Below are 27,826 nucleotides of genomic sequence, written 5' to 3' on the forward strand. Positions count from 1 at the left end.
GAGCAGGATGACAGAGGCATGTAAACTGACCATGGTATCATGGATCAGCAGCTATGATAAACGTGGTGAGTTTACAGACGGGAGGGCAGCACCAGGCAGTATCAACCAGGTATTTTAGATAGAAAGGGACAAATTACACAGCACAAGCACTATGCAGTTTTTCAAGCTTTAAAGGAACTGGATCAATTTTCTTTTTTTTTCTTCTTCTTCAGGGTTGCAATGGCTTTAAAGAAATTTACACTCAAGGTGCTCTTTTTTATAGAAAGGGAGGCCTCTTACAGATTAAGTTGATCTCGAACTATATAGATCAAAAGTGCACAAATTCCATCTCCAGAGTGAACATTTTTTTAATTCCCAAGGACTACGGATATTGCACTGTCAACCATGGATAGCATGAACCCAACCCTTGGATTCAAAAAGCCGCTCTCCACAAAGGCATATGCAAGGATAGGGAGAAGCCTCACAGCTTAATAAATTATGATGACCTTATTTAAAAAATGAATTACACTTACATTGAGGCAGTTAAAACTGGATTTTTACTTACCATAAAATCCTTTTCTCTTAAGCTCATTGACAGACGCAGGACTGATATCTTGATATCCGTAGGGTTATACTGCCCCCTACAGGAGTAGGACACTAGGCAGGAAAAAATTTCTGGCCACACCCATGGGCAGTCCCAGGGGGTATATCCTCTCTCTCCCTGCATAGGATGTCAGTTATGTAACAAAGCAGTGTCAGAGACTCATACCAACCCAACTCAAAATAGAGGGGTGGGTACTGCGTCTGTCAATGAGCTTAAGAGAAAAGGATTTTATGGTAAGTCAAAAATCCAGTTTTCTGTCGCTCATTAACAGACGCAGGACTGATATCTTGATATCCGTAGGGACGTCCCAAAGCAGTGCCATAAATGAGGGGTGGGATAATAGAAATAAAATCCAATCCAGAAGGCCAAAACAGAGCCAACCAGAAGAACAGAGGACTCATTGAACCAAGCAGATGAGACCCACCTGAAAAAACAAAACCCCCGAGGTAGACCAAAGGTCCCCTCAAACAGCAGCCCACAAAATCTTGCGGCCAAAAGAGGCATCCGCCAATGCCAGCACATCAACCTTTTGTAGAGGTATGAACCGACGACCAGGTAGCCGCCTTGCAAACCTGAAGCACCGACGCATGGTGGCGGAAGGCCCAGGAAGCACTAAGAGCCCGAGTAGAGTGCGCCTTAAAAGGGAACGGAGGAACCCGACCTTTAATAGAATAGATCTACAAGATGGTCTTGATTCACTTTGCAATAATAAGCAACTGATCATTAGACCTGCTGACAAAGGGGGTGCGATTGTGGTTTTAGACAGATCAGACTATGAAACTGAAATGTATCGTATATTAAACGATCGTTTGACATACACCCCCCCTTTCTCATGACCCTAAGTTTAAGTACAAACGGGAACTTGTAAGTTTGTTGGACAAAGGACATCAACTGGACATTCTGAATAAGAAAGAAAGATTACATTTGGTGCCAAAGTGTCCTCGGACACCTATAATCTATTATTTACCTAAGGTCCACAAGAGCCTGACTTCCCCCCCGTGTGTCCCATAGTCAGTGGCATTGACTCTGACGTCCCGGGTGGGGAAGTATATTGACTTCTAGCTGCAACCTTTGGTTCAAAGGATGCCTTCATATGTTCGAGACAGCAGACATATTATAAATCTATTGTCTGGGATGGTCCCGGCCGAGAGCATGTGGATGGTTACAGCCGACGTTTCGTCGCTATACACTGTCATTCCCCATGATCTCTGCCTAGATGCAGTGTCTAAGTTTCTTAGGAGGGATTCAGCATTGCCCCATATGCAGATTGACTTCATAATGGAACTACTTAGCTATGTGACAAAGCATAACTATTTTTGGTTCGGAGGCCAATTCTATAGGCAAGACACTGGCGTTGCTATGGGCGCCAAATATGCTCCATCGCTGGCCAATCTTTTTATGGCCCAGTGGGAGGAGGATGTCATCTATGCCCATGCTAGACCCCAAGTCTTATTATGGGATAGGTATATTGATGACATCCTCCTCCTATGGGATGGAAGTAAACAGAACTTAATTTCCTTTTTGGAGTTTCTTAACAACAAACACAAGAGGAATAGTTCTGAACTATGAATTGAGCCAGACAGCCATTAACTTTTTGGATCTGTCCATCTCTATCAGAGAAGGTTCTTTTGTTACTTCCACATTCTTTAAAGCGACAGACCGTAATGCGCATATACCGGTGGACAGTTGCCACCACAGTTCTTGGCTTAGAGCTGTGCCTAAGGGGCAGTATATGCGCATCCGTCGTAATTGCTCTGATATGGCTGAATTTAACCAACAGGCCCAGGTTCTCACGGAGAGATTCGTTGCTAAGGGGTATAACCCTGACTTTCTCCGTGGGTCCCTGGAGCTAGTCAGCTCTATGGACAGATCCCAATTGTTGGTGACGCGTCCAGCAGTAGCACAGGATGACTTTACATCAAGTCCCTCTTTCATAACCACCTATTCTAAACAGGCTATGTATATTAAGAGGCTGATAACTCGGCATTGGTACATTTTGGATAAGGATCCAGTCTTACATCGAATTCTGCCTGACAGACCGAGAGTCATATTTAAGGGTACCTCTAACCTGAGGGATTTATTGGCCCCCAATGTTATTGAGGCCCCCGCGGCTAGATCTACCTTTTTGGACCATCTAAAGGGTTTCTATAGATGCAATAGGTGTCAGGTATGCCGTCTGAACCATATTAAAAGTAAAAATACCAAGTCTTTTAGATCAACTAGTACTGGTAAGCTTTTTGACATCAAGCCCTTTGTTTCCTGCACGAGCACTGGGGTAGTTTATCTCCTCCAGTGCTCGTGTGGATTTCAATATATAGGTAGAACTAAACGTCCACTTTTCGTACGTCTAAACGAGCATATAGCAAACATACGTAAGGGGTACGATAAACATTCTGTGTCAAAGCATTTCTTGATCCATCACAATAAAAATCCCTCCAATGTCACCTTTTTGGGCATTGATAAATTTACCTCCAAATGGCGAGGTGAGCCTTTTGTGAGGGGCCTTTCTAGGCTAGAAATGGCGTGGATTTTTAAAGTTAAGACATATACGCCTTATGGTATGAATGTCGAGACCGACATCAACGCCTTCATTAACAACTCTTAGGTGAATATGATTTCAGATGTCTGTTAATATGAGTAGGGGCTGTTTTTGATGTGAAAAACATTTTTGATCTATACTATGGCCTTTGTACTATTGGGGTCAACTCGATATTTTCTTTAGTTTGTCATTCACAACCTAATGTGTTCTCTTATTATGATTTTATGTTTTTAATAATATTATCTGTATTTGGTTTTTATTTATGGGGTCCGATTCATGCGACCTTATATATTTAAAATGTGAGTTTCGCTCATATTGGTTGGGTGTCACTCTTCAGCTGACTACTTAATCCTATAGTTTAAATTGTAGCAATACAGTTTGAATATAATTATTTTGTACATATATGTCAATACTGTGTAAGGGTACTCCCCTTGAGACCTGAGAGTCATTTGCCCATAGTGTTGCCGTACATTCAAACTCCTTATCCATAGTAATTTGTGGTTATCTAGGCATTATAGGTGCTGTGTCAGACTAGATTCCGTAATGTATACATTTAGATTTATTGCGGCATTATTCTCAGAGATCCGGACTCAATACAGCATCATAGAAATGTCGCCAATTCATTGTGACCATAACCAAGATGGCGATATATGACTCGGGTCTCTTGGGAGGATCCTCCTTGTGATTGTTATTTAAGAGGTGGCGTCAGTGCGCCGCCCGTACCTTGAGAACGTCAGTTTTTGACGAAACGTACGTCGATCGCGGCGTGCTGACGTCACCTCTACGAGACGATACTCAGGCGGGTGTTTGAAGCCGACTGGCCGGCGGCTCCAATTCAGCGCTATTCCTGTGTACTTTTGTAAGTGCAATTCTTTGTTTACTTTACTTTTAATAAACGGTTTTACGCTATGGGCTCTCCCCCTATCATTTATTCTATGTAATACTTCGGAGTATCTGTGTGGACCAGCTTATTGCCAAGGGAGCGTTTATGCCATTTATTGGTGGACTGCCATACATCAGGTTCACCCTGATTGTTACATGCATTTGGTCGCTGACATCTGGTAAGCAGGAATTTCTGGTGGTGGCTCTATCTATTTGAGTGATCAATGTCGCACGATTCACCTACAAATTCCTGGTAATTATATTGGGAGCACGGAGGTGGTTCTTCTACTTCTACTTCTATATCTATCAAGATTTGTTATGCTTACTTTTTCTTACTTCTGGTAAGCAGCCTGTGTTGGTGGTGGTGCACACTTATTCCTTTGATTCACACGGGAGATAAGAATATTTTTACAGTATCACGCTATGTTTTATTTTATGTTTTATTACCATATCCACCGACCTACATCTCTGAGCGGATATCATCTGTAAGGAGTCCCCTGCAGAGTTCCATTGGTTTGGTTTCGGTGTATACCAACGCTCATCTTACTGCTACATCTGGTAAGCAGTACCTATACATACTGAATGTATTTCGTGCGTTGTTGGATTTGACTTCAGCAGTTTATCCATCATTGAATATTTTGGGACTTTAACTTTCTGGGACTTTTAATATTTTTATTTATAAACCTATCACATATGGTTTATGTCACTTAGCGCAGCTTTTTTCCCAGTATTTGTTACATATATGTTTGTCACACTCAAGTTGCAGCTATTAGAGTTTGATATTTAGCGCAGTTTTTTCCTTCTACACTTTAATAGAATAAGCCTGCACCACCGTCTGTCTGATCCATCTGGAGATAGTCGCGGCAGACGCAGGCAACCCCTTTCTGGGGCCATCCGTGATCACAAAAAGTGAATCAGCCTTATGAAAAGAATCATTAGTAGCCAAGTACACCCTGATCGCCCGAACCACATCCAAGGAGTGTAACGCAAACTCCCGAGGATGACTGGGCTTAGGACACAGGGAAGGTAACACAATATCCTCATTCAAGTGAAAGTCAGAAACCACCTTAGGAAGGATGGATTCGGACGAAGAACCACCTTATCCCTATGAACCACCAGATAGGGGGAACGACAGGACAATGCGGCCAGTTCTGACACCCTGCGGGCAGAGGTGATAGCCACCAAAAAGGCCACCTTCTGGGATAAGGTAAACAAGGAAATCTCCCTAATAGTTTCAAAGGGAGGTTTCTGGAGAACCGACAACACCAAAGATCCCAGGGCAGCAAGGGGCGCACACCGGAGGAACCAGGTGCCGCACAACCTGGATGAAGTTCCGCACCAAAGAATGGAGTAGCCAGTGGCCTCTGGAAGAAGATCGCCAATGGTGAATCCTGACCCTTGATAGTGCTCAAGGCCAGCTTCTGCTCAACCCCCCGTTGCAGGAAGGCTAATATCCGAGCCACCGAGTAAGAACGTGGAGGAACCCCGAGAGACTCGCACTACGCGATATAAGACTTCCATGTGCGATGATAGACTTTTCTGGAAGTCGCTTTCCTCGCTTTAATCAGAGTAGGAATAATTGAAACAGACAAACCCCTGTCCTTCAGTACCTGGCTCTCAACAGCCAAGCCGTCAAAGCCAGCGATCGTAAAGCAGGATGGAAGATCGGTCCCTGAGACAGCAGATCCTCCCTGAGAGGAAGTCGCCAAGGAGCGTCCGTGACCAGCCTGAGCAAGTCGGCGTACCAGGCCCGACGAGGCCAGTCCGGAGCCACAAGGATGACTGAAATTCCCTCCGCCTCTATCCTGCAAAGAAGTTTCGGCAGCAACTTGAGAGGAGGAAAGGCATACAGCAGCTGATACTGCCCCCACGGAGCAACCAGTGCGTCTGCGGCGTCCGCCGAGGATCGCGGGAGCGGGCTACAAACCTCTGCACCTTCCTGTTGAGCCGAGATGCCAACAGCTCCTCGTCCGGGGTGCCCCAATGAAGGCACAACTGGTGAAACACCTCTGGATGAAGAGAATTCCCCTTGATCCAAGGTCTGACGGCTGAGAAAGTCTGCCTGCCAATTTTCCATGCCCGGAATGTGAACTGCGGAAAGAGCCGGAACAAACCGTTCCGCCCAATGAAGAATGCCGGCCACTTCTATGGCCGCCAGAACACTCTTGGTGCCCCCCTGGTAATGGACATAAGCCACGGCCGTGGCATTGTCCGACTGAATCCGAACCGGGTAGCCCCGAAGATGCTCGATCCAGTGAACCAGGCAAAACCTGATCGCTCAGTTCCAACACATTTATCGGCCACCTGGATTCTTCCAGGGACCAGAGCCCCTGAGCAGCCAGAGACTCCCTGGTCCACTCGCTCAGCCGGATCCGATTGTCCAGGGAATCGGGATTCCAGTTCCATTTGAGAAGAATCTCCTTTTGGAGAGTCCGCGTATGAAACTGAGCCTGCGGAGTCTCCGTACCAAGGAGGAGGTCGTCCAGGTAGCCCAGGACTGATATTCCCCGCAGCCGCAACAGCACTAGAACTGGGGCCAAAAACTTTGAGAAAACCCGGGGAGCAGAAGCGAGACCAAAGGGTAATGCCACAAACTGATAATGGTCCTCTCCCACAGCAAATCGCAGAAACCGCTGGTGTCCTGCGTAAATGGGAACATGAAGATAGGCATCCTTGATGTCTATGGACACCAGAAAATCCCCCTGATGCAGGGAGGCCACCACTGTGCGAATGGACTCCACTCCTTGTTGCATCAAGTCCTGCACTGCCCCCAACAGGGCCGTTATGCGATTCGGGGACAGTCGCATATTGGAAGGGAAGAACCGCACCGGTGGAAGCGATCGAAACTCGATCTTGTATCCCGATCGCATGACCTTGTGAACCCATTTGTCTTGAATCCTGGAGAGCCACGGGTCCGGGAACCGGCGAAGACACCCCCCCACCATTGATATGCGTGGGGGCACGCCTTCAGGCCGAAGCGGTCTTATCCTCAGGTCTGGAAGGACCGTATTTTTGCTTACCAGACCAGGGTCTCTTGAAACCCCCCGGGGGGGGGGGGTGCTTTGGAGGGCTTCGCCTTGTCGTCCGCCCCGGAAGAGCGGAAAAAAGTCTTGTGAGCTGAAAAAGGAAGGTCCCTGTCTGCGACGAGGACCACCGTCGAGATCGACACGCCCCAGCAATGGAGCAGCGTCCAGTGCGGCGTCACAAACAAACTGTAGCCCCTGCACCATTTGCTCCAGCAACTCCGCCACGGCAGGGGGGAGACTTCTCCCCTCCAGATCATGGCGTTACAACTTGGCCCATTCCGTCAACGTCTGTGAAACCAGAGCATCCACCGAAGGTGGCACCGTACATTTTTTAAGGAGGGACTCTTCAAACGGGTAGCGCCTAGCAATCTGTTTGGGCATCCTCTTGGGGGGGCTTGCGAGTGCCAAAGGCAACTTCCGTATGAGCTGCATCCGCAGGTGCAACCTCCAGTTTTAGGGTCTCCCGGACAGACACAATCAGTGTATCCACTAGTGCCTTGTCTTGCGCTATGGCAGAGGCAGGTCATCCTCACTATCAGAGGAGACGGGGCGCGAGATAGCAGCCCCAGAGGAGGAACCCGCAGCAGCAGCGACTGGCTCAGGATCAGAATCTGAGGCATCAGACAAGACAGGGGTAGACGGGGGTCATTTTTTAGCCCCCCGTCCCTGACAGGTCACCTCCACCCGGGACACAAATGACTCCAGGACCACCGAAGCGCATCAATGGTGAGCGGAGAATCAGAGGGCCCTGCGGCCAACTCGAGGGGATCAGGTGGTGACACATGTGCAGCAGGGTCCATGGTAACACCAGGGGAACCCGTCAGCAAAGTATGACAAAATTGAAAAAAAAAAAAAATAAATAAATTTTTTTTTTTTAGAAATGTCACCCAGCGCTACAGCGCCCCTCAATGAGACAGCGTGCCTCGAGACCCCCAAAGAGAGAGAGACCCCCAAAAAGCTCACCACATGATGCACCAGAGTCTAACAGGACTGCTCATAGCGTTGTCTACATGACAAGGAGGTCCTGTGGAGCAATCTTCCCGAGTCTAGGGAGGGGCTCCGCCCCCGCACGCCCTCAGTAACTCCCACAGCTGCCCAGCTCTGCAAACAAAACGAGCTCGGTGTACCAAGATGGCCGCCCCCATGAGCCACATGAGGGACTCCAAACAAATGGCAGCCCCGCGCGCTGTGGTGGGAAGGGGGTCCCCACATCTACTAACAGACGATTGATCGGCAGGTAGGCCCTGGGAAGCCAGGGAGGAAGCCCCCCGCACAACAGCCGTCTGTACTCGGGACCCCCCCCACCCCCTGCCCCCTTAGCGGCTTGCATGAACGACTAGCCACCCCACACACACACACACACACCCCCCGTAGGGGGGAAGGGAGGGGGGAGAGGGACACCACAGGGGGAGGGTGCACAGGGGAACAGAGGGGAACCCAGATTATGTGCACGCGGTCTCAGCGGCTCCCGCTGTGATAAGACACAGCGGAAGTGAGGCCGCGATTGCTGCCATCCTTCTGCGATCGTCACAGAAACTGACAGAAGACCCACCTGCTTATGTAAACAAAGCAGGAGGGTCCTTCAGTCACACAGGCAGAGAGAAATCATGAGCTTCAGCTAAGCTGAAACCCCAATCTCTCTGTGCCGGTCATAGAGCCCCCCCCCCCCCCCCCCCGTCAGTAAGCATTATTAGGCATACATTATTCCCTTTGATCACCCCCAGTGTTAACTCCTTCCCTGCCAGTTTCATTTATACAGTAACAGTGCATAATATTTAGAAGTGATTACTCCATGTCGCTGCTCCCAAAAAAGTGTCAAACAGGTAAGTTAGGGGTCTAATCTGTCCGCCACAATGTAGCAGTACCGCTAAGAATCCACGATCGCCGCCATTTCGAAAATAAATAAATATTTTAAAAAAAGTCCAAAAAGCTATCCCGTAGTTTGTAAATACTGTACTATAAATTTTGCGAAAACCAATTAGAACACTGTGCGCTTTGGCATTTTTTTTTTAACCAAAAATATGTAGAATACAAATTGGCCTAAACTGATAAACTAGATTTTTTACATTTTATTGGGAATATTTTATAGTAGAAAGTAAAATATTGGTGTTTTTTTCAAAATTGTCGCTCTTTTTAATTTATACCCGCCACTAGAAGCCCTAGAGCAGGAAGCGTGAGTATACTCCTGAGACTGCCCCAGGGTCGCACCCAAAATTTCCGCCTAGTCCTACTCCTGTGGAGAGAGCAGTATAAGACCTCTCTCTCTCTCGTCTTGGGCTTACCCAACCAAGTCTTTTTGCTCCTTCCAGAGGCTTTGGACAGTTTACCTTTCTCTATTAGCCCTGAGACACGAAAAAACGCCTTTGGAGGATTGGTGAAGAAGAGTACTCTTACCCCCATTAAGCCATTTATTAATTCATCCAAGGAGTCTCCAAACAATCGCTCACCCAGAAAGTGGAGATCTGTTAAGGCCTTCTGGAAGCCTGGTCAGCCAACCAGCTCTTAAGTCACACCATGCGGAGTATGGCAATCCCTACCGCTGACCCTCTGGCAACCAGGGACGCATCACACAAACACCATGGCCTGGGCCATCTGGTCCGTGAGGCCAAACGGGGGGGGATCCAAGCATTCAAGTTACCCCTAAGCACTGTAACCCATACCATTAACGTCTGTGAAACCAGAACGGACCCCAAGAACGGCTTTTGTACATAACCCGCCAAAACATGGAGGTGGCAGGAAAGGTATTCCACCCTTCCTTGAAGGCCGGGGAAATCTTCCACCGTTACACAGTATATTTATTAAACCTGAAAACAGGGTGGTCCACCCTAAGTGGCACCATCCAGCTTTTCGAGACAGAGTCAGCAAAGGGATAACTGCGTTTAAAGAGCTTAGGCACCCCGCCATTGTACATTCACAATATCGTGAAATTCCTTGGGACAAGGAAACACCTGACCAGATATCTGCCCAAACTACCCGCGTTCCTGACTGTGTGGGCTCAGTCAATTGTAAAGTTTCCCTTACTGAACAAATCACCACTTCCACCATAGCGTGTTCCCACACTGTGGCTGACAGGTCCTCTTCGCCAGCCGAATGCGAGGATAGGGATCCCTCAGGGAGGGGGTTGTCCATGGCGACCATATCAGTCTGAGTCAGAATACAAAGAAGGCAGCGGCCGTTTTTGGTTAGCAACAGGTTTCATGAGAAGATCGACCTTTGATGCCAGACTTTCCAATGCTGCAGAAAAAAAAAAAAAAAAACACTATGGACTGCGAGCCAGACGTACCAGCAGTTGCACTGAGGGGGTCTGATGGAGAATTTGCCTCCTGGGACTCCATTTTGCAATGTGGCAAAAAAAAAAAAAAAAAAGTGCACCTTTAAATTTGCGATCGTGATCTGCACTACCGGATCGCGCTGTACTTGGAGTTCCTCTTTAAACAGTGGCAGGCAGCAGAGTGCGCAGGAAATGCCCAGAAAATGACCCCTACTGTATCACCTCACCGAGGAACCAGCAACGTCTGCAGCATGGAGAACTGAAAACAGTAAGCGATGTCACTTTAATCCACAAGAGGACGAACTGCCTGTGTAGCTCCTGGCTACAACAAAATGGTGCCAATACACCTGTATAGGAAGCCCAGGGAAAATGGCCACAACACCTCACACACAGGGAGCCAATGCCCACACCTAAAGATGGCGGCCGAACGCTGCCATGTGGTCAGGACCCAGATACAGGTCCACACTAGGATCTACCTAAAAAGACTCCACAGGATAAAGGTACCGCTGTATACCCAACCCCCCCCTTGGGCCCCGAATATCGCGCCTCCATGCGGGAGCAGGGAAGGCAGGGCCAGGATCCTGATAGGCCAGGGGGATCTTTTAGGAAAACTGGGTCCTTTTATCCCCAGGAGTGGGCCCACTTCTCCCACCCCCCCTCCCCTCGAGGCCACTAGGGACATGAGGGGGCTCAGTTTACTCACCATAGCATGGACCAGGTGGGCTCCGCTCCAGACAGACCACTTACCGCCCTAAGTGGGGGTGCTGCCAACCGAGGGGCATACTGCGACTCTGGGTGTTCCAGGTCGATGCGTCCCGGTGAGACATCCACTCTCAGGCTCGCCCCCGTCCACAGGGGCTCTGTCGTGGCCAGGCCTAGTGCGGGACTATAACCTGCTCACGCTCGTTGGCCAGGCTGGGAGACCGCAAGGTTCTATATTATCCAGTGCGAAACCTCAGCCGGCTGTTGCTTGTAGTTCACAAGGAGGATCCCCCTGACACTAACTAGCGTTTGTGAGTAAAGAGAAATAAACAGAAAAATCCTTAAAAACGAAAAAACTGAGACCGAAGTCCCAGCAGGAAACCTAAGTCCTACTCCTTCACTAGGCAGCAAGAAACTGGCTTGTGGCAGAGTGTGTGTGTGGGGTTATGCTGTGAAGGACAGCCCCTGTGAGCGTGTCAGTGAATTTTTTCCTGCTTAGTACAACTCCTGTAGAAGGCAGCATAACTCTGTTATAAGAAGCATAAGAGCTGTGTGTCAATGGACGATGGAGAAAAAAAAAAAATAGCTGCAAAAGTAGTATGTGTGTGGGTGTTGAGGGGAACGGAGCTTCTGTCAAATGCCTAAAAACATACCGTCTCTTGAGAACTTCTCTTTTCTCTATTCGATTGAAAAGCTCTTGTTCCCTCTCTTTTTCAGTCATCTGTTCAAGTCGAGCCCTGTCTTCCTCATCTCCCATAAGATCTTCACCATATCCATCAAAAAACTCTTCCTCTTCGGATGAAGAGTCTGAATCAGAGCTGGATGAAGAACTATTACTGTCAGAGTCTGAAACTTCACCTGAAAGCCAAGACAATGTAGTTGTGAAGATGGTCAAAGCAACAAGACATTATTTCATAAACATACAGTTGTGCTCAGAAGTTTACATACCCTGGCAGAATTTATGATTTCTTGGCTATTTTTCAGAGAATATGAATAAAACAAACTTTTTTCACTCATGGTTAGTTTTTTTTCGACTGTTTACTCTTTTTAAAATCATAATAACAGAAACTACCCAAATGGCCCTGATCAAAAGTGGTCATACCCTAGTGATTTTGGCCTGATAACATGGGGTTTGAATGGCTATTAAAAAAGGTAGCCATTCTCATCTGTGATCTATTTGCTTACAATTAGTGTGTGTATAAAAGGTCAATGAGTTTCTGTACTCCTGGCAGATCCTTGCATCTTTCATCCAGTGCTGCACTGACATTTTTGGATTCCGAGTCACAGAGAAAGCAAAAGAATTGTCAAAGGATCTGGGGGGAAAATGAAGTAGAACTGTATAAAACAGGAAAAGGGATAAAAAAAGATATCCAAGGAAATGAGAATGCCAATCAGCAGTGTTCAAACTCTAATCAAGAAGTGGAAAATGTGGGGTTCATTTGAAATCAAACCACGGTCGGGTAGACCAACAAATTTCCGCCACAACTGCCAGGAAAATTGTTCAGGGATGCAAAGAAAAACGCACAGAACGTCAGGTGAAATGCAGGACTCTGAAAACATGTGTGGTTGATTCAAGATGCACAATAAGGCAGCCAGGACCCTGATTCTTGCAGCCAGGACCCTGATTCTCCGCAATTGGAGATCTACTACTACTCCTAATTTGTCTGAGGTGATTGTGCTTGTGAATAATAACTATCTCTTCGAGAAATCTCTAGCAATTAACTCACTGTCATATAAAAAATTCCAAAAGTCATGGGGATGCTGGCCTTACTTGAAACAATCACTAAGGCTCTCTTGAAATAATTATACCTTCCTACTGACCAGAATGTTGGGGGGGGGGGCTCCTCCAGACCGGACCTGGTGACATTGTTCCTTAGGGTTCTGGGTCCGGTTGGGTGGGACTCACTCCCATACTACATCAAAACACGGATATATACATCATCTTTATTATACTACGTTGTGCCACCTTCCTACCATATGACATACCGTTGTATAACCTGTGATAATTCTGATTGTCTGTTATTGTACCATTAATCTGTTGCTCTTACTATATGATTGTGTACTTGCATTGGAACCTGTTGAATTTTCTAAATTTTCTGTTTCACCTGTTTTGTCTATATTTTTTTCATGCAAAACTCAATAAAAATGTATTGAATGAAAAAAAAAAAAAAAAAAGATGCACAATCAGGAGCCACTTGAAGAAAGATGGGCTGCATGGTTGAGTCATCAGACAAATAAAGAATAGCAAATCACCATTTAAAAGATAGGACGATTCCCACGCGGTATAATAAGCAAAAATTAAAGGAAAAAAACTTTTATTCAAATATGAAAAATAAATACATGGTAATCACAAGTATCTGCAACAAGTCACAAGACACGACATACAAACATAAAAAAGCATCCAGGTGGCAACACAGATCGACCAAATTATTAGAAATGCACTCGGTAGCAAAGAGTAAATAAATACACATTGCTAAAATTTCCACTGGTAAATGGATCTGGGCTTCAGTGCACTGGCCATAAAAATGAATCATGTGACATGAAGTGAAGTAGAAAAATTAAGTTGAAAGCCAGAGTCATGAAAAATAGGTGTGTATCGATTTTCAAGGTGCGGAGTCCTTATGAGGGAAAGATCAACTGTTCGGTTAATCAGCAAGTTGCTGAATGAAGGCACTCCTGAGCCAGCATTCATGGACAATACAGATCAATAGAAACCATCCATAGGGTAGTCCGCATGAATAATGCGCTGTTGAAAATTGACTAATAATTCCACTAGCTAACAATTGAGATAAGGAGATTAATTGCTTGACATTAAAGTGATCTATATGCTTGAGTGCCCCTGCCAGAAATACTACATTTGCAAAACTAAACGCCAATTGATAGTTTGCCTTGGCGAACATATTAGGGACATCAAAAAATCGTCTGATCAGTATAAGGGAAAAAAAAACAAAAAACAAAAAGAGAACACCCGTTGCACTACATTTTAAGGATCACCATGCTAGTAACACAGATGGTCTAAGAATCAAAAAGGTATTTTTGCACGTGATCTGCCCCCAGAAGAGGGGACTTTGACAGGATACTTTTATGTAAAGAAAAATTCTGGATCTACAATATACACCCTGTTCCAAATTATTATGCAAATTCTATTTAAGTGTCACAAAGATTAAATATTTTGTTTTTCAGTTTAACTCATGGATTGCATTGTGTCTCAGGGCTCTTTTGATCACTGAAAACAATCTGACCCGTGATAATTACAGTAAATTGCCAGGTCCCAATTTAAGGAAAAAAACTACTAGAGGAGGGTGTTGCACATTATTTCATGCAATATAGGGAAGAAAAAGGATCTCTCGCCTGCCGAAAAGAGTGAAATAGTGCAATGCCTTGGACGAGGTATGAAAACATTACATATTTCACGAAAACGTAAGCATGATCATCGCACTATTAAGAGATCTGTGGCTGATTCAGAGCACAGACGGGTTTGTGCAGATAAGGCACATTGAGGAAGATTTCTGCCAGATCCATGCATCGGATCAAGAGAGCAGCTGCTAAAATACCATTGCATAGCAGCAAACAGATATTTGAAGCTGCTGGTGCCTCTGAAGTTAAACGGACATCAAGGTGTAGAGTCCTCCAGAGTCTTACAACTGTGCATAAACCTACTATTCAGCCACCACTAACCAGAAAAATACATGAAGACTAATTTTCAAACAGTCCTGGTAACTGATGAGTGCCGTGCAACCCTGGATGGTCCAGATGGATGGAGTAGTGGATGGTTGGTGGACAGTCACTCTGTTTCAACAAGGCTGTGACGTCAGCAAGGTGGTGGTGGAGTCATGTTTTGGGCTGGAATCATGGGAAGAGAGCTGGTCGGCCCCTTTAGGGTCCCCGAAGGTGTAAAGATGACATCTGAAAAGTATGTGGAGTTTGACTGACAACTTTCTTCCCTGGTACAGAAGGAAGAACTTTGCTTTCTGTAATAAAAATCTTCATGCATGACAATGCACCACCTCATGCTGCAAAGAATACCTCTGCATCAATGGCTGCTATGGGGATAAAAGGAGAGAAAGTCATGGTGTGGCCTCCATCCTCCCAGACCTCAATCCTATTGAGAACATTTGGAGCATCCTCAAGCAAAAAGACCTATGAGGGTGGGAGGCAGTTTACATCCAAACAGCAGCACTGGGAGGCTATTCTGACACCTTACAAACTCAAGCAGAAACTGTCCAAAAACTCACAAGTTCAATGGATGCAAGACTTGTGAAGCTGCTATCAAATAAGGGGTCCTATGTTAAAATGTAACGTGACCTGTTAAAATATTTATAAAGTTAAAAATGTTGTTCTAAGTTTGATTGAAATAGCTTTTGATTTCAGTATATTTGCTGCAAACACAACAAATTACAATTTTCAGTTCTTTACAACCTATAAAGTGTTTCGAAAAACCTACTGTGCATAATAATTTGGAACAGTGCATTGTAATTTTTTAGGTTTTAAAAAAAAATACTGTTATTAGGTTTGTTCAATAAAATTTGAATTGTACCCTTAATAGTTGATAACAAGTGAAATATGCTGTTTGCTACATCAATTTAGGTAAATTAGAAAAATATAATTTGCATAATAATTTGGAACAGGGTATAGATACCTTGATGCCCAATGGGATGAATACAAAGTTTAACTTGAAGGTATTCCTGGAAGGTTAAAACCTGCAGGTGGCGATGACCTAGCCACTACCTTTATTCTTGATCATTATTATTTTTTCAAAATAAAAATGATTAAAGGGTGTTAATACTATAGAGGTCTACTAATTAGTGGCTATTTGCCTTTCTGGGATCTACTGTCTTTTGAGAAATGTCTGTATTTACCTTGGACTCCTAGTATGTCTTGTACCCATTCTATGAACATTAGATTGCGTGTGAAGAGACTTGGGTAATTAAATCCATTTCTTTGCCCGCTGTCAATCTTACTATGGATCCCACGGAGGAGTCCTTTGCCTCCTATATGACCAGAGAAAATAGAAGCGATTCCAGTATGTTTTTTTCCTTTATCCTCTGGAATGTTTAGAATTGTAGCCAATTCTCATCTCCTGATTCACTCTGCTGTTACTTGTGTTTATACTGTGATGCAATTTGGACAATATCACTGTGGGGTAGGGTGCAGCGGATCTTATTGAATTAAACAATATAAAAAAAAAAAAAAAAAAGGACCATTAACATATCCCCTACTCTGATCCGAAGAAGTCCACTGATTGGCGGATGAAACGCGTCATCCAGTGATGTTTTATACCTCCAGGTGATGACCAGGTGTGCATTGAGCCGTCTTTAACCCAACTACTCGGCATATGTTGACTGCTAATAGCCGGCTGGCTTCTGATAACCTCGCTTGAACATGGGAAGTTCGGTTCTCGGGACTGCACTTACCACCTATACTGCTGTATTTATCAGCTAACTCCTAATGAGGACATAGATTGAACTGCAAGGACTTTGATTACCTATTTGCCATTGACGGATCTTGGAATTCCATGTTGGAGGTGATGCAATTGGAGCAGTTCGTACATACTCCTAAAATTAATTTGGATGATGTCCATGAATGCTGGCTCAGGAGTGCCTTCCTTCAGCAACTTGCTGATTAACTGAACAGTTCATGGTTTCATCTAGGGCTGCATATCTTCACTTACCTCAGTAATCGATTTGATTACAATTAAGGCAACGATTCGATTTGATTCCGCGATGCATCACGATTACTGCCCCATGCCCAGCCCACTGCCCAATGGTTTTCCAAAACTTTATTAAAAATAAAAAAAACACAATCAAGCAGTCACAAATTAAAGAATCGTTTTCATTTGCTTTAAAAAAAGGACACTTCCCTAGACCCTGGCATGGCCTGCAAGCCCTGCATAGTGCACTTGCGCTGCAAACATATAGGAAGGTCTGAAAATAGAGACAAAACACTATTTACTAGAACAGTAAAATTAGTATGGCATCAAACTGTAGTAGTGCAGTTTACTGCTTTATAAAAGAAAAGAAAATATTAATGTAAACCTTTTAAAGTACAACTAAAGGCAAAACTTTATTTTTGATTTTGGATAGAGTGGAGGAGAAGAGATGTATTAGAACAGGAGTGTCCAAACTATGGCCCTCCAGCTGTTCAGGAACTACAATTCCCATGAGGCATCTATGACATTCACAGAGTCTGACATAACTAGGCATGATTGGAACTGTAGTTCCTGAGCAGCTGCCAGCTGGAGGGCCATAGTTTGGACATAGTTGTATTAGAACATTAGAACATCTGTCTGTTTTATTGTTGTCTCTGTTAACCCATGCTGGAGAGATTCACCCTTTCCATTTGTCCTGTTTTTAGGATCATTGAAAGTAAAATGAAAAACCCCCAAATTTTGTGGGATTTCCATTTTCCTCTCACTTTGTTTGGGACAAAAAGTGAGGGTAAATTTCTACAATGGGGGGCAATATGGCAAAAATAAACCTTACAGGTGTAATAATTAAAGAACCTGCCCTTGCTCTATCCAAAATGAAAAAAAAGTTTTGCCTATAGTTGTACTTTAAAGCCAAGATAGAAGCCAGCCAGCCGAGTCAGCCAAGCTAATATTCTTGTCAAAATGGTCATCATAAATTCCCACAAAACATTATATATAAATCCTTTATGTGAATATATGCGTTGCAATAAATTCCAGGTGTGCCATAACCTGTCCTCTACAAAACAGAGCACTTCCTGACTAGTAGCAAACATCAAGGTGAACCTGGCAATAGCGCACTGCTGCAGAACTTCCATGTTCACCGTGATGTTTGTTTGCCTCTGCAACTGCCAGTCAACTCAAGTGAGTTGATGGCTGCTAGAGGGGAGTTCTAAATATATATTATATAATAAGCTTATCACTTATGTCAATTTACAGAAATCGTTACCTGTCCTGCGGACAGTCTCTCTCTACCACAATTAAACCCAACTGAAGCCAAGCCACCAGACAGAGTAAATCATCAACTGAAGCTTAAACCTTGAGTAAATCTTTATGGGATCACAAAAACACACAACACGATTGTCTGCATCAGAATCATGAGAAAGGGTTGGCACTGGTACAACTCAAGGCACATGAGGTTAGGTCAGGTTTGTGTGCATTTGTGATCCAGTAAAGATTTAATCAAGGTTTTACGCTTCAATGTATGATTTAATCTTTCAAGGATGTTCCTTCCTGTACCGTGGCAGGCTTGCCTTCAGTTGTCGAAATACACTTTTACTTTTTAGTATTTGTTTGGTTGAGGGAACCCCTACACTTGCTATTGCTACAGTACAGACAGACACAGTGTGTGAACGTGAATGAACATTCAAAATGGACATTTTTTTAAACTAAGCCATTCTCCATCTCCAGTGCCAGAAAAGCTGTAAAAAAGTAAAATGTTCCAGGTTCACTGAGGATTGTGTTTGCCAGTCAGTTTGGCAGTTGAACTGCCAGTCAGCTAAACACACAGTGTGTGTGTGTCGTGACAACTCAAGAGCTCTGGACAAACTCTGGTCCGACCGCATCTGGAGTATTCCGTCCAGTTCTGGTCGCCAGTCCTCAGGAGGGATGTGTTGGAGCTGGAGAGAGTCCAGAGAAGGGCAACTAAACTAATTAGGGGATTGGAGGACCTTGACTATGAAGAGCGTCTACAATCGCTCGATTTATTCTCCCTGGAGAAGAGACGTCTGAGGGGGGACATGATAGCAATTTATAAATATCTTAATGGGGATCCCAGCTTAGAAATAAAGCTGTTCATTCGAAGGGATTGCATGAGGACTCGAGGGCATACAATGCGATTAGAGGAGAAGCGTTTTAACCTCAGGCAACGCGGGGGGTTCTTTACTGTTAGGGCAACAAGATTGTGGAATTCTCTACCACAAGAGGTGGTTTCTGCGGGTAGTATGGTGGCTTTCAAAAGACTCTTAGACTTACATCTCAAGGATCAGAACATTCAGGGGTATGGGAGATGATTACAGCCACACATACCTACACAGGTTGAACTAGATGGACTATTGTCTTTATTCAACCTCACCTACTATGTAACTACTATGTAACTATGTAACTATGTAGCTTATAACGCAGCTCTAGCATCAACTCAACACACACTGTGCGTGTGTGTTGAGTTAGAGCTAGAGCTGCGTTATAAGCTCTTGAGTTGTCACGACACTCAGTAAGTCACGTTACAGAAAGAAAACGTTACCTGCACTCTACCACATCGATTACACCTGTAACTGAAGCGATGCTAGCCAAGCCACCATTAGAGGAAGGAAAATCCTTGAGAGAATAAATCGTCAACTGAAGCGTAAACCTTGAGGAAATCCTTATGGGTCGCATTTACAAACTCACAAATCTAGTAATATTACACAAGTATCGAAAATTGGTGTATTATTTGTGATCCGATCAGATAAGATTTACTCGAGGTTAAGCTTCAATTTACAATTTCTCTCAATGATTTTCCTTCCTATAATGCTGGCACCATGGCTTGGTGTCAGTTGTCTAGAAGGAAATACACTTTAATATTTATTTGGTTGAGGGTCAAATGAACCCCTAGACACTTAATGTGAAACAAAGAATTATGGATTGGCAATGGACATGGGACAGGACAATCTTCAAAAACAAACCATCAGTGCTATAAAGCTATAAAACACTGGTGTGACTGGCAGACTGAATTAGTAATTACTAATTCATTAAAAACATGAATTAGTAATTACTGCAGTGCTTAGCATTTGGGAACATGTAGGTTTTTCTGTAAGAACACTAGCTGATCCACATGCTCTGGTTTGAGAGTGCTTCTTTTGCAGTTATCACATCTCCTGCAGTAGAAAAAACCCGCTCTGCAGATACACTTGTACCTGGGATACACTTGTACCTGGGATACACAAGTATTGCTTTGACAGCTGAGAGAGGAGGGGAAATAGGACCTCATGCTCACGCCACCATTTCAAAGGGTCCTCAGTGAGAGGCAGAGGTGGGGGCTTTACAATATTTTTCCATTTCGTCTTCTGCCTTGGCATGGGGGGTCTTAGGTTCTATTGCACCATCAGTGACAGACTGTCCCAGCAAAGTCATGAGCAGCGATGTTGTGGCCTTTTTGGGAGGAGAATGGCTTCCTCAATGGGTGTTTCTTCTTCCAGAGTTACTTTTTCCCTAGGCACTTCCATCCACATGTGTCCTATTAGATGTAATCTGTGTTTGAACAAAAGATAATAGTATAAGAAGAGCTGAACTGCCTAAGAGCGATTCATTCTTATGAGGTGTGGGAAACCGCACAGCATACAGTTCCACTTCCCACACCGCATCAGTGAAGCGGGGCTTATTACACAACACAATGTAGCTGAGCTACTAGCTGTCAGGGAGGAATCGATGAAATTCAAATTACCTCCAAAGATGCAGCCTCCTTTGGTGTCGTGGTAGAGTGCAGGTATAACGTTTTCTGTAAAGTGACTGATTGACAGGATCTTATAAACGTGGCTCTAGCATCTTCAAAAGGTAGCGAAACCCGGGGTTGTCCACAACAGAGTAAGGCCGTAGGTCCTTGGCGATGAAGGCTGCCACAGCTTTGGTTAGTTTCTTCCCTTTTTCAGAGCTGGGCGCATAAGTTGACAGTATGGCATCAATTCTTGACTGATTTGGGTGTAGTCTTTCCTTGGCAGTGGCACTGCTGGTGGCGACAGGTGTTACTAACTCAGAGTGAAAACGGCTAACATGGTTTCTCAAGTTCGTAGTATTCCCTAGGTATTTAGATTTTTGTGTGACACACAGCGTGTGTCTTGCCCAACTTGCGCTTCCCTGTTTGTAAAATCCGAAATGTGCCCAGATGTTTGCTTTTAAAACGCTAGGTGCATTTTTTTTTTCATCTCACTGAGCCAGAGACCCCCCTTCCCCCACAGCTGAGCTGACACTGACAGACCTTCCCCCACAGCACACTGACCCCCCTTCTCCCACAGCTGACACAGACCCCCCTTACTGACACAGACCCCCCTTCCCCCACAACTGACAGACCCCCCCTTCCACTACAGCTGACACTGACAGAGACCCCCCCCCCTTTCCCCCACTGACAGAGGACCCCCCTTCCCCCACAGCTGAAGTAGAGACGACCCCCCTCCACCGCAGTCAATGACAGAGACCCCTCCCTTCCACCGCAGAACAGAGATACTACTAGTGTTCCCGACCGGCCCCTGTTCCGGGTCTCCCCATCACAGACATCCCCCCCAGAGATACAGAGACCCCCATAATAGCCCCTTGCCACCAGAGAGACCTCAGCTCAGGCCAGGCCACTAAAATGTGCACTGCTCAACCACCACTACACAACTCTGCTGCGGACTCTCACTAATTATTAATTTGTGATACATTATTAGTTCGGACCTGCATACCTGCTGTGTGTGGGTTGTTGTGCACTGCATACCACACTGAGGACAGTGCTCTACTCTCTGGGCTCCAGTGGCTGGCTGGCGTGGAGGCTGGGCCTGAGATGAACACAGTGAGGTGGCGCTGGCTGCAATGGGGACGCTTGGGGCTCCAGGTCCTGGCTGGTTGCAACACTCGGGGCTCCTGTGTGGAGTGTGAACTGGCTTGGCTGGCTGCAAGGCCGCAGGTACCACGCGGGGGGGGTGTTCTTACCGCTGAGCCTCGTGTCAAAGAGGGAAGAGGAAGTGGTGAAGCCTTTTTATTCAGCTCCCGCACTAATCCACCAATCAGCTGTGTTTTTTACTTTTTTTTCTCCCAGGCGCGGGAGGGCGTGGCGCGGCTTGGATGACTTCATTTCCTAATCGATGTTGCCGTCCCCCCGAATCAATGCAGAATCACGAAGAGTCGCATCGCAATGCATTGATTCGCCGATTATATTCCACAGGCCTATTTTCCTCATAAGGACTCCGCACCTTGAAAAGAGATACCTCACCTATTTTTCATGACTCAACTTATTTTTCTACTTCACTTCATGCCACGATTCATTTTTATGGCCAGTGCACTGAAGCCCAGATCAATTAACCAGTGGAAATTGAGTAATGTGTATTTACTCTTTTTGCTACGGAGTGCATTTCTAAAGATTTGGTCGCCCTGTGTTGCCACCTGGATAATTTTTAAGTTACGCTTGTACGTCATGTCTTGTTGCAGATACTTGTGATTACCATGTATTAGCCATATTTGAATAAAGTTTTTTCTTTCATTAATTTTTGCTTATTATGCCGCGTGGGAATCGTCCTCTTTTGAATGGCCAATTTTTGTCTGATGGTTATAACCCATAGGTCCCCCCACACCTTTATGGTGAGTCGGTGAAGCTGAATCCCCATTTAGAGTAAGCTCTGGGTGAAATGTAGGAAATCCTAGCATCTCCAGCTCATGCAGAGCACCATAGGGAAACAAAAGACTGTGTATGGTGTAGTATTGCCAACGATTTATTTAGACAAAGTATAGTAACTCACATTTCAGTAGGTTGAAATCAACAGAAACGACCGTGTCGTATTCGCTGTGTAGTCCGAGCAATCAACTGGCTGCACTTCCGGGTTTGCCTATCGCTCCGGCTACACAGAGAATACAACACAGACGTTTCCGTTGATTTCAACCTACTGAAATGTGAGTTACTATATTTTGTCTAAATAAAATAAATTGCTGAAAATAGTAAACTATACGGAGTCTTTTGTTCCCCTTATGGTGCTCTGCATGAGCTGGAGACTCTAGGATTTCCTACATTTCCTCTAAAATGTTTTTTTTTTTGTGTTTTTTTTTAGGAATTTATCAAATTATACACAACATTTCTGATATCTTATACATTTCCATCTTAATATATGTTATACCATCTCTTCTTCTCTTCTTGCTATTTCCTTAAAATTCCCCTTTTTTTTTCCCTTCCCTTTTTTTCCCCTCTCACCTTCCCATCCACTCTTCCCACCCCTCCTACCCTTCCTATCCTCCCTCCCCTAACCCAACCAACAAAAAAAAAAAAAAAAGAAAAAAAAGAAAAAAAAAAAAATTTTATTTTTAACTTGTAATTTTGCGGTCAGAGATGGGGGGAGTCACCTTTCCCTCCCTATCTTGCTTTTCTCTTATTTTATTTTGCTATATATTGTTTCCCTTCTTCAGAGTCTATGAAGTGATTCCATAGCTCCCAAATTTTCCTGTATTTTTCTTGCCTATTCTGTGCCGTGGCGATTAATTCTTCCAGTCTCCTATTATCCTCTACCCTATGTATCCAATCGGATACAGAGGGTGATTGTGTTTTTTCCCAGAAACCTGGAATGCATGTCTTTGCCGCGTTTATCAGGTGGGGAACTATCGATCTTTCATATTTGTTTGCTGATATGTCCGATAAGTTTAACAGAAAAAAGCTTGGGTTCTCCATTTCATATTCCGCGAATTTCTGAACTATATACTTCACTCCTGCCCAATATGTTTTTATCTTTGAACAGTTCCAGAAGATATGGTATAGTGTGCCCCCATTGCCTCCGATTTCCCAAAGTTAATTTTTAGATTTGATACAGCCCCATATCTTTTAAACTCTTGTATCAGGTTCGGCAGTGAGATACCTGGATTAGTTAGGGAAAATAACAGGTCGTCCGCGTAAGCGGCTATCTTGTATTGTTTCCCCTTTATTCTTACTCCTTCAATGTCTGGATTTAAACGGACTCTACAGAGGAATGGTTCCAATGTCAGTGCAAAAAGGAGGGGTGATAGCGGGCACCCCTGCCTTGTGCCATTTTTTATTGGAAATGCCTCTTCTAGTATCCCGTTAGCTTTCACTCGAGCTATTGGGTCTAAAATGTTTTTCACCTGCACTTTACTACAATCACCTATCAATTGTCATTTATTGCATTTTGCATGGAATTTATACCTACCTACCTAATTTATCTTGTACTTTTTGCACGGAATATGTTGACACATTTTTCCACATTTTGAATTGCCAGAATTCTACATACCAGTTAGCAAGCGCTGCAGGCTATTTTTTTTTTTACATTCATAACCTTATACTATAGCAGCTGCCTTTTTTTTTTTTTTTAAATACAATTTATTTTTCACGGTCCATTTGGCGCGGGGGATATACCTATTGTATATCTTTTTTCGGACATCTTTTATCTTGCTTACCCACGCAGCCATGGGAGATCTACAATATATTTAATTATAAGGGGAATAGAAGAGATGTTGATAGCATCTTCTCAGTGGGGGGCCCCTAACCACAATAAGGACATGGACCAATTATTCAAATCCATAAAAAAACTACATGGACAAACAGTTGCACCTGGTGGGATATACTCACACTAGAAAAATATATTAAAGATAACATTACACCAAGGAGGCTTAGGTGGGACATTGCACCTAATGATGGGATGGATGATACAGGACTGGGGGAGGAATGGTACTCCTTTTTTAAAAAACTGAGAAAAACCTATAGTAAATGAGACGTAAAAAGAAATTGATGAAATTGAATGAGAACATAAAAAAATCTTAAACAACTTGATCCATATGCCAATAGGAATGAGTACAAAGAGAAATACAAAACAAAGAATTCCTAGATAAATTGGATAAAGACACTCAAAAAAAAAAAAAAAAAAAACCAAAGAGACATAGTGGATTACAACCTTAGTGTACAAGTGGCGATTACAACCGTAAATTTAGTGTACAGGTGGCAAGTAGAGACCAACATCAATTCAAGATCCTCCTCAATGGAGATAATTACTCAAATCAGAGGCTCCCGCAACCTATTCCACAACGAGAACCCAAGACACTCACTTCTACTTCAAAGTGGATGGGGGACATAAAACAACCCAGCGCACCCCATTACCAAAAAGACTATAATAGAACCAGACACCCATCAAACCAAACTACAAGGTATAATGTACCTATTTACAATTCTTACCAAACCTTGGAATATACACAAGGGAATTATTATACACCGGAGAGACCCCACAAATCAGGATATTCCCAGGTGGGAACCCCCTACGGGGGAATCAGTACAGGAACAGAGAGCCCTATCATATCCACCCATTCAGGGGGATTCAGATGATGGGACCGCCCATATTATGGGAGGGGAAGAGGGGGGAGGGGAGGATATTAGCAAACACCACCACCACCACAATACCAACCTTACTACCCACCAACCCAATCAGGATCAGAGGTGGGAAAGTAAAGTAGAGTAGAGGATGCAGAGGTGGCAGGGGCAAAAAGGAAAAGGGATCACTAGGCCAGGGCAATTTCAATCTGAGTGGAGTGAACTTCTCGGATAAGGAACTGGCATAAGGAACTTGGACCTAGGCCTAAAATATGCCCCTGACAAACTACTTAACCCTTTTAAACAGATACATAGACATACAAAGGTTTATAAAGGAAAGTTGATATTAAAAAGCATGTCTAAGAAAAACAGATAGTGGACTCAGGAACAAGACCACTTTCAACCCCAAGTGTGGAATAAATCATTTAGAGGACACATTTAAATCCCTCTTGGAACAGGACATAAAATCCCTAAAGAAAAAAAATGGTACAAACCGAAGGAAGACATCTGGGCAGGAATATGCGCGGCGGACAAAGGGGGAGGGATTGCGATTCTGAAAATGGAGGATTACTACAAAGAATTGAACAGACTAGTGCAGGATAAAGAAACCTACGAGAAATTGAAGAGCAACCCTTTGTCCAAATACAGAAATGAATGTAAAAAACTCCTGTAAAAGCACACAAGAAAGGAATATTAGACAATAAAGAATACCATTACCTCCCCCCTGAAGCACCCGGGTTACTCATCATTTACCAGCTTCCCAAGGTTCATAAGAACTCTGAAAAGCCCCCAGGAAGACCCCTAATCAGTGGAATAGATTCTCTCCTCTCACAAATAGGGGAATATATAGATACCCATCTACAGCCCTTGGTGAATAAATATCCATCACAAAGATAGTAAGCACCTTATTACATTTATTAAAATCACTACCAGGGGATGGGGAAGCCATCCATGCCACTATAGGATGTGGAGTCTCTATATACAAACATCAACCAGAAAGACGCACTACTAGCAGTAGAATGGGCCTTGGAAGAGCAATCACCCATGGAAGAGGAACAGACTCTCTCCTGAAATTACTCAAGATGGCCATAAGTAGTAACTACTTCTGGCACCAAGAGTCCTATTATAGACAACACAAAGGAGTCGCCATGGGGGCTAGGTATGCCCTGAGTTTAGCAAAAACTGAATTTTGTAAAATCTTACCTGTAAAATTCCTTTCTCTGAGTCCTCCGACAGTCGCCGCCCACTTCATATTCGTCACAATGGGGTATTAGACTTTGCTCCGAAGGAGTAGCTAGGCAACAGAATATGTCAATATAAAAGTTTTAACACATCCCACCCCCAGGGGGTGGTCCCCTCAGTCAATACCCTCCCACTTCCTGTATCCATACTCCAGTTTCAGTGGAATAGCAGTAGAGAGTACAAACAACCCCAAAAGAGGGGCGGGGGCGGCGACTGTCGGAGGACTCAGAGAAAGGAATTTTACAGGTAAGATTTTACAAAAATTCCGTTTTCTCTTACGTCCTCCGACAGTCGCCGCTCACTTCATATTCGTCACAATGGGGACGTCCCAAAGCAGTGCAAACCTGAGGGGTGGGAAACGCAGCCGCGCTCAAGGCAACGCCGTCTCCACAGCAGAGAAAGGAACCTTACCAAAGGAAGGAAACCATCTGGGCAACAGAAGAAAAAAAACTTGCTCAACAGAAGCAAAAAATCCCAGGAAAACAAATAACCTAGGGATAACAACATGTATCCCAAACAGCCAAGAAACCCATACAAGAGGCTCTAAGGAACTGCCGCACTAAGAACCTTGCGGCCAAAGGAAGCATCTGCCGATGCCTGAACATCCACTCTGTAGAATTTTGTGAAGGTGTGAACGGACGACCAAGTCGCCGCCTTACACACCTGGGCCACAGAAGCCCCATGACGACAGGCCCAAGACGTACTCAGAGATCTTGTAGAGTGCGCCTTCACAGGCACAGGGGGAACTTTCCCCTTCAAAGTATAGGCCTGTTCCACAGTCTGTCTGATCCATTTGGCAATGGTAGAGGCAGCCAAGCCCTTCCGAGGTCCCTCAGGAAGGACAAACAAGGAATCCGACTTGCGGAAAGATTCAGTCGATTTCAGGTAAACCCTAATCGCCCGAACAACATCCAAGGAATGCAGCTCCACCTCCTTCGGATGTTTGGGCTTCGCGCAGAGCGAAGGCAGGACAATGTCCTCATTGATGTGAAAATCCGAAACTCTCTTCGGAAGAAAAGAAGGGTTGGGTCGCAAGACCACCTTATCCAGATGAAGGACCAAGTACGGAGACTTGCAGGACAAAGCCGCCAGCTCCGAAACCCTACGAGCCGAAGTTATCGCCACCAAAAAAGCGACTTTTTTGGACAACATGGACAACGAGATCTTCCTGATCTGTTCAAAAGGAGCGTGTTGTAACATGGACAGCACAAGATTCAAGTCCCAAGGAGGCAAGGGTGCCCTCCTAGGAGGGACCAGATGTCGCACCCCTTGAACAAAGGTACTAACCAAAGAGTTAGACGCTATAGGACGTTGAAAGAGAACGGCCAGCGCAGACACCTGACCCTTGACCGTAGCCAACGCCATACGCTGGTCGACACCCATCTGAAGGAAGGACAACACCCTAGACACAGTATGTGCGAGGTGAAAACCCCCTGGACTCACACCAGGCAAAATAGGCCTTCCAAGTACGGTGATAGACCTTCCCCGAGGAAGACTTCCTCGCGTTAATCAAAGTGTGAATGACCTCCGGAGAGAGACCCCTATCCTTCAGGACCTCGGTTTCAACAGCCAGGCCGTCAAAGCCAGTGA

The 27,826-nt window shown here is 44.7% G+C and overlaps 1 protein-coding gene across 1 annotated transcript in view; it reads right to left on the reverse strand.

Annotated features, from left to right (window-relative positions):
- The window catches only part of RTF1 (RTF1 homolog, Paf1/RNA polymerase II complex component), a 588,556-nt gene that overhangs the window by 427,190 nt on the left and 133,540 nt on the right, over positions 1-27,826 (reverse strand). The window contains exon 4 of the mRNA XM_082242851.1: positions 11,657-11,861. Within this exon, the coding sequence (XP_082098977.1) occupies positions 11,657-11,861 (205 nt within the window). The remainder of the gene's footprint in view (positions 1-11,656; positions 11,862-27,826) is intronic.

This window comes from Pelophylax lessonae (assembly GCF_965119305.1).
Source record: "Pelophylax lessonae genome assembly, chromosome: 13".
Classification (NCBI taxonomy): domain Eukaryota; kingdom Metazoa; phylum Chordata; class Amphibia; order Anura; family Ranidae; genus Pelophylax; species Pelophylax lessonae.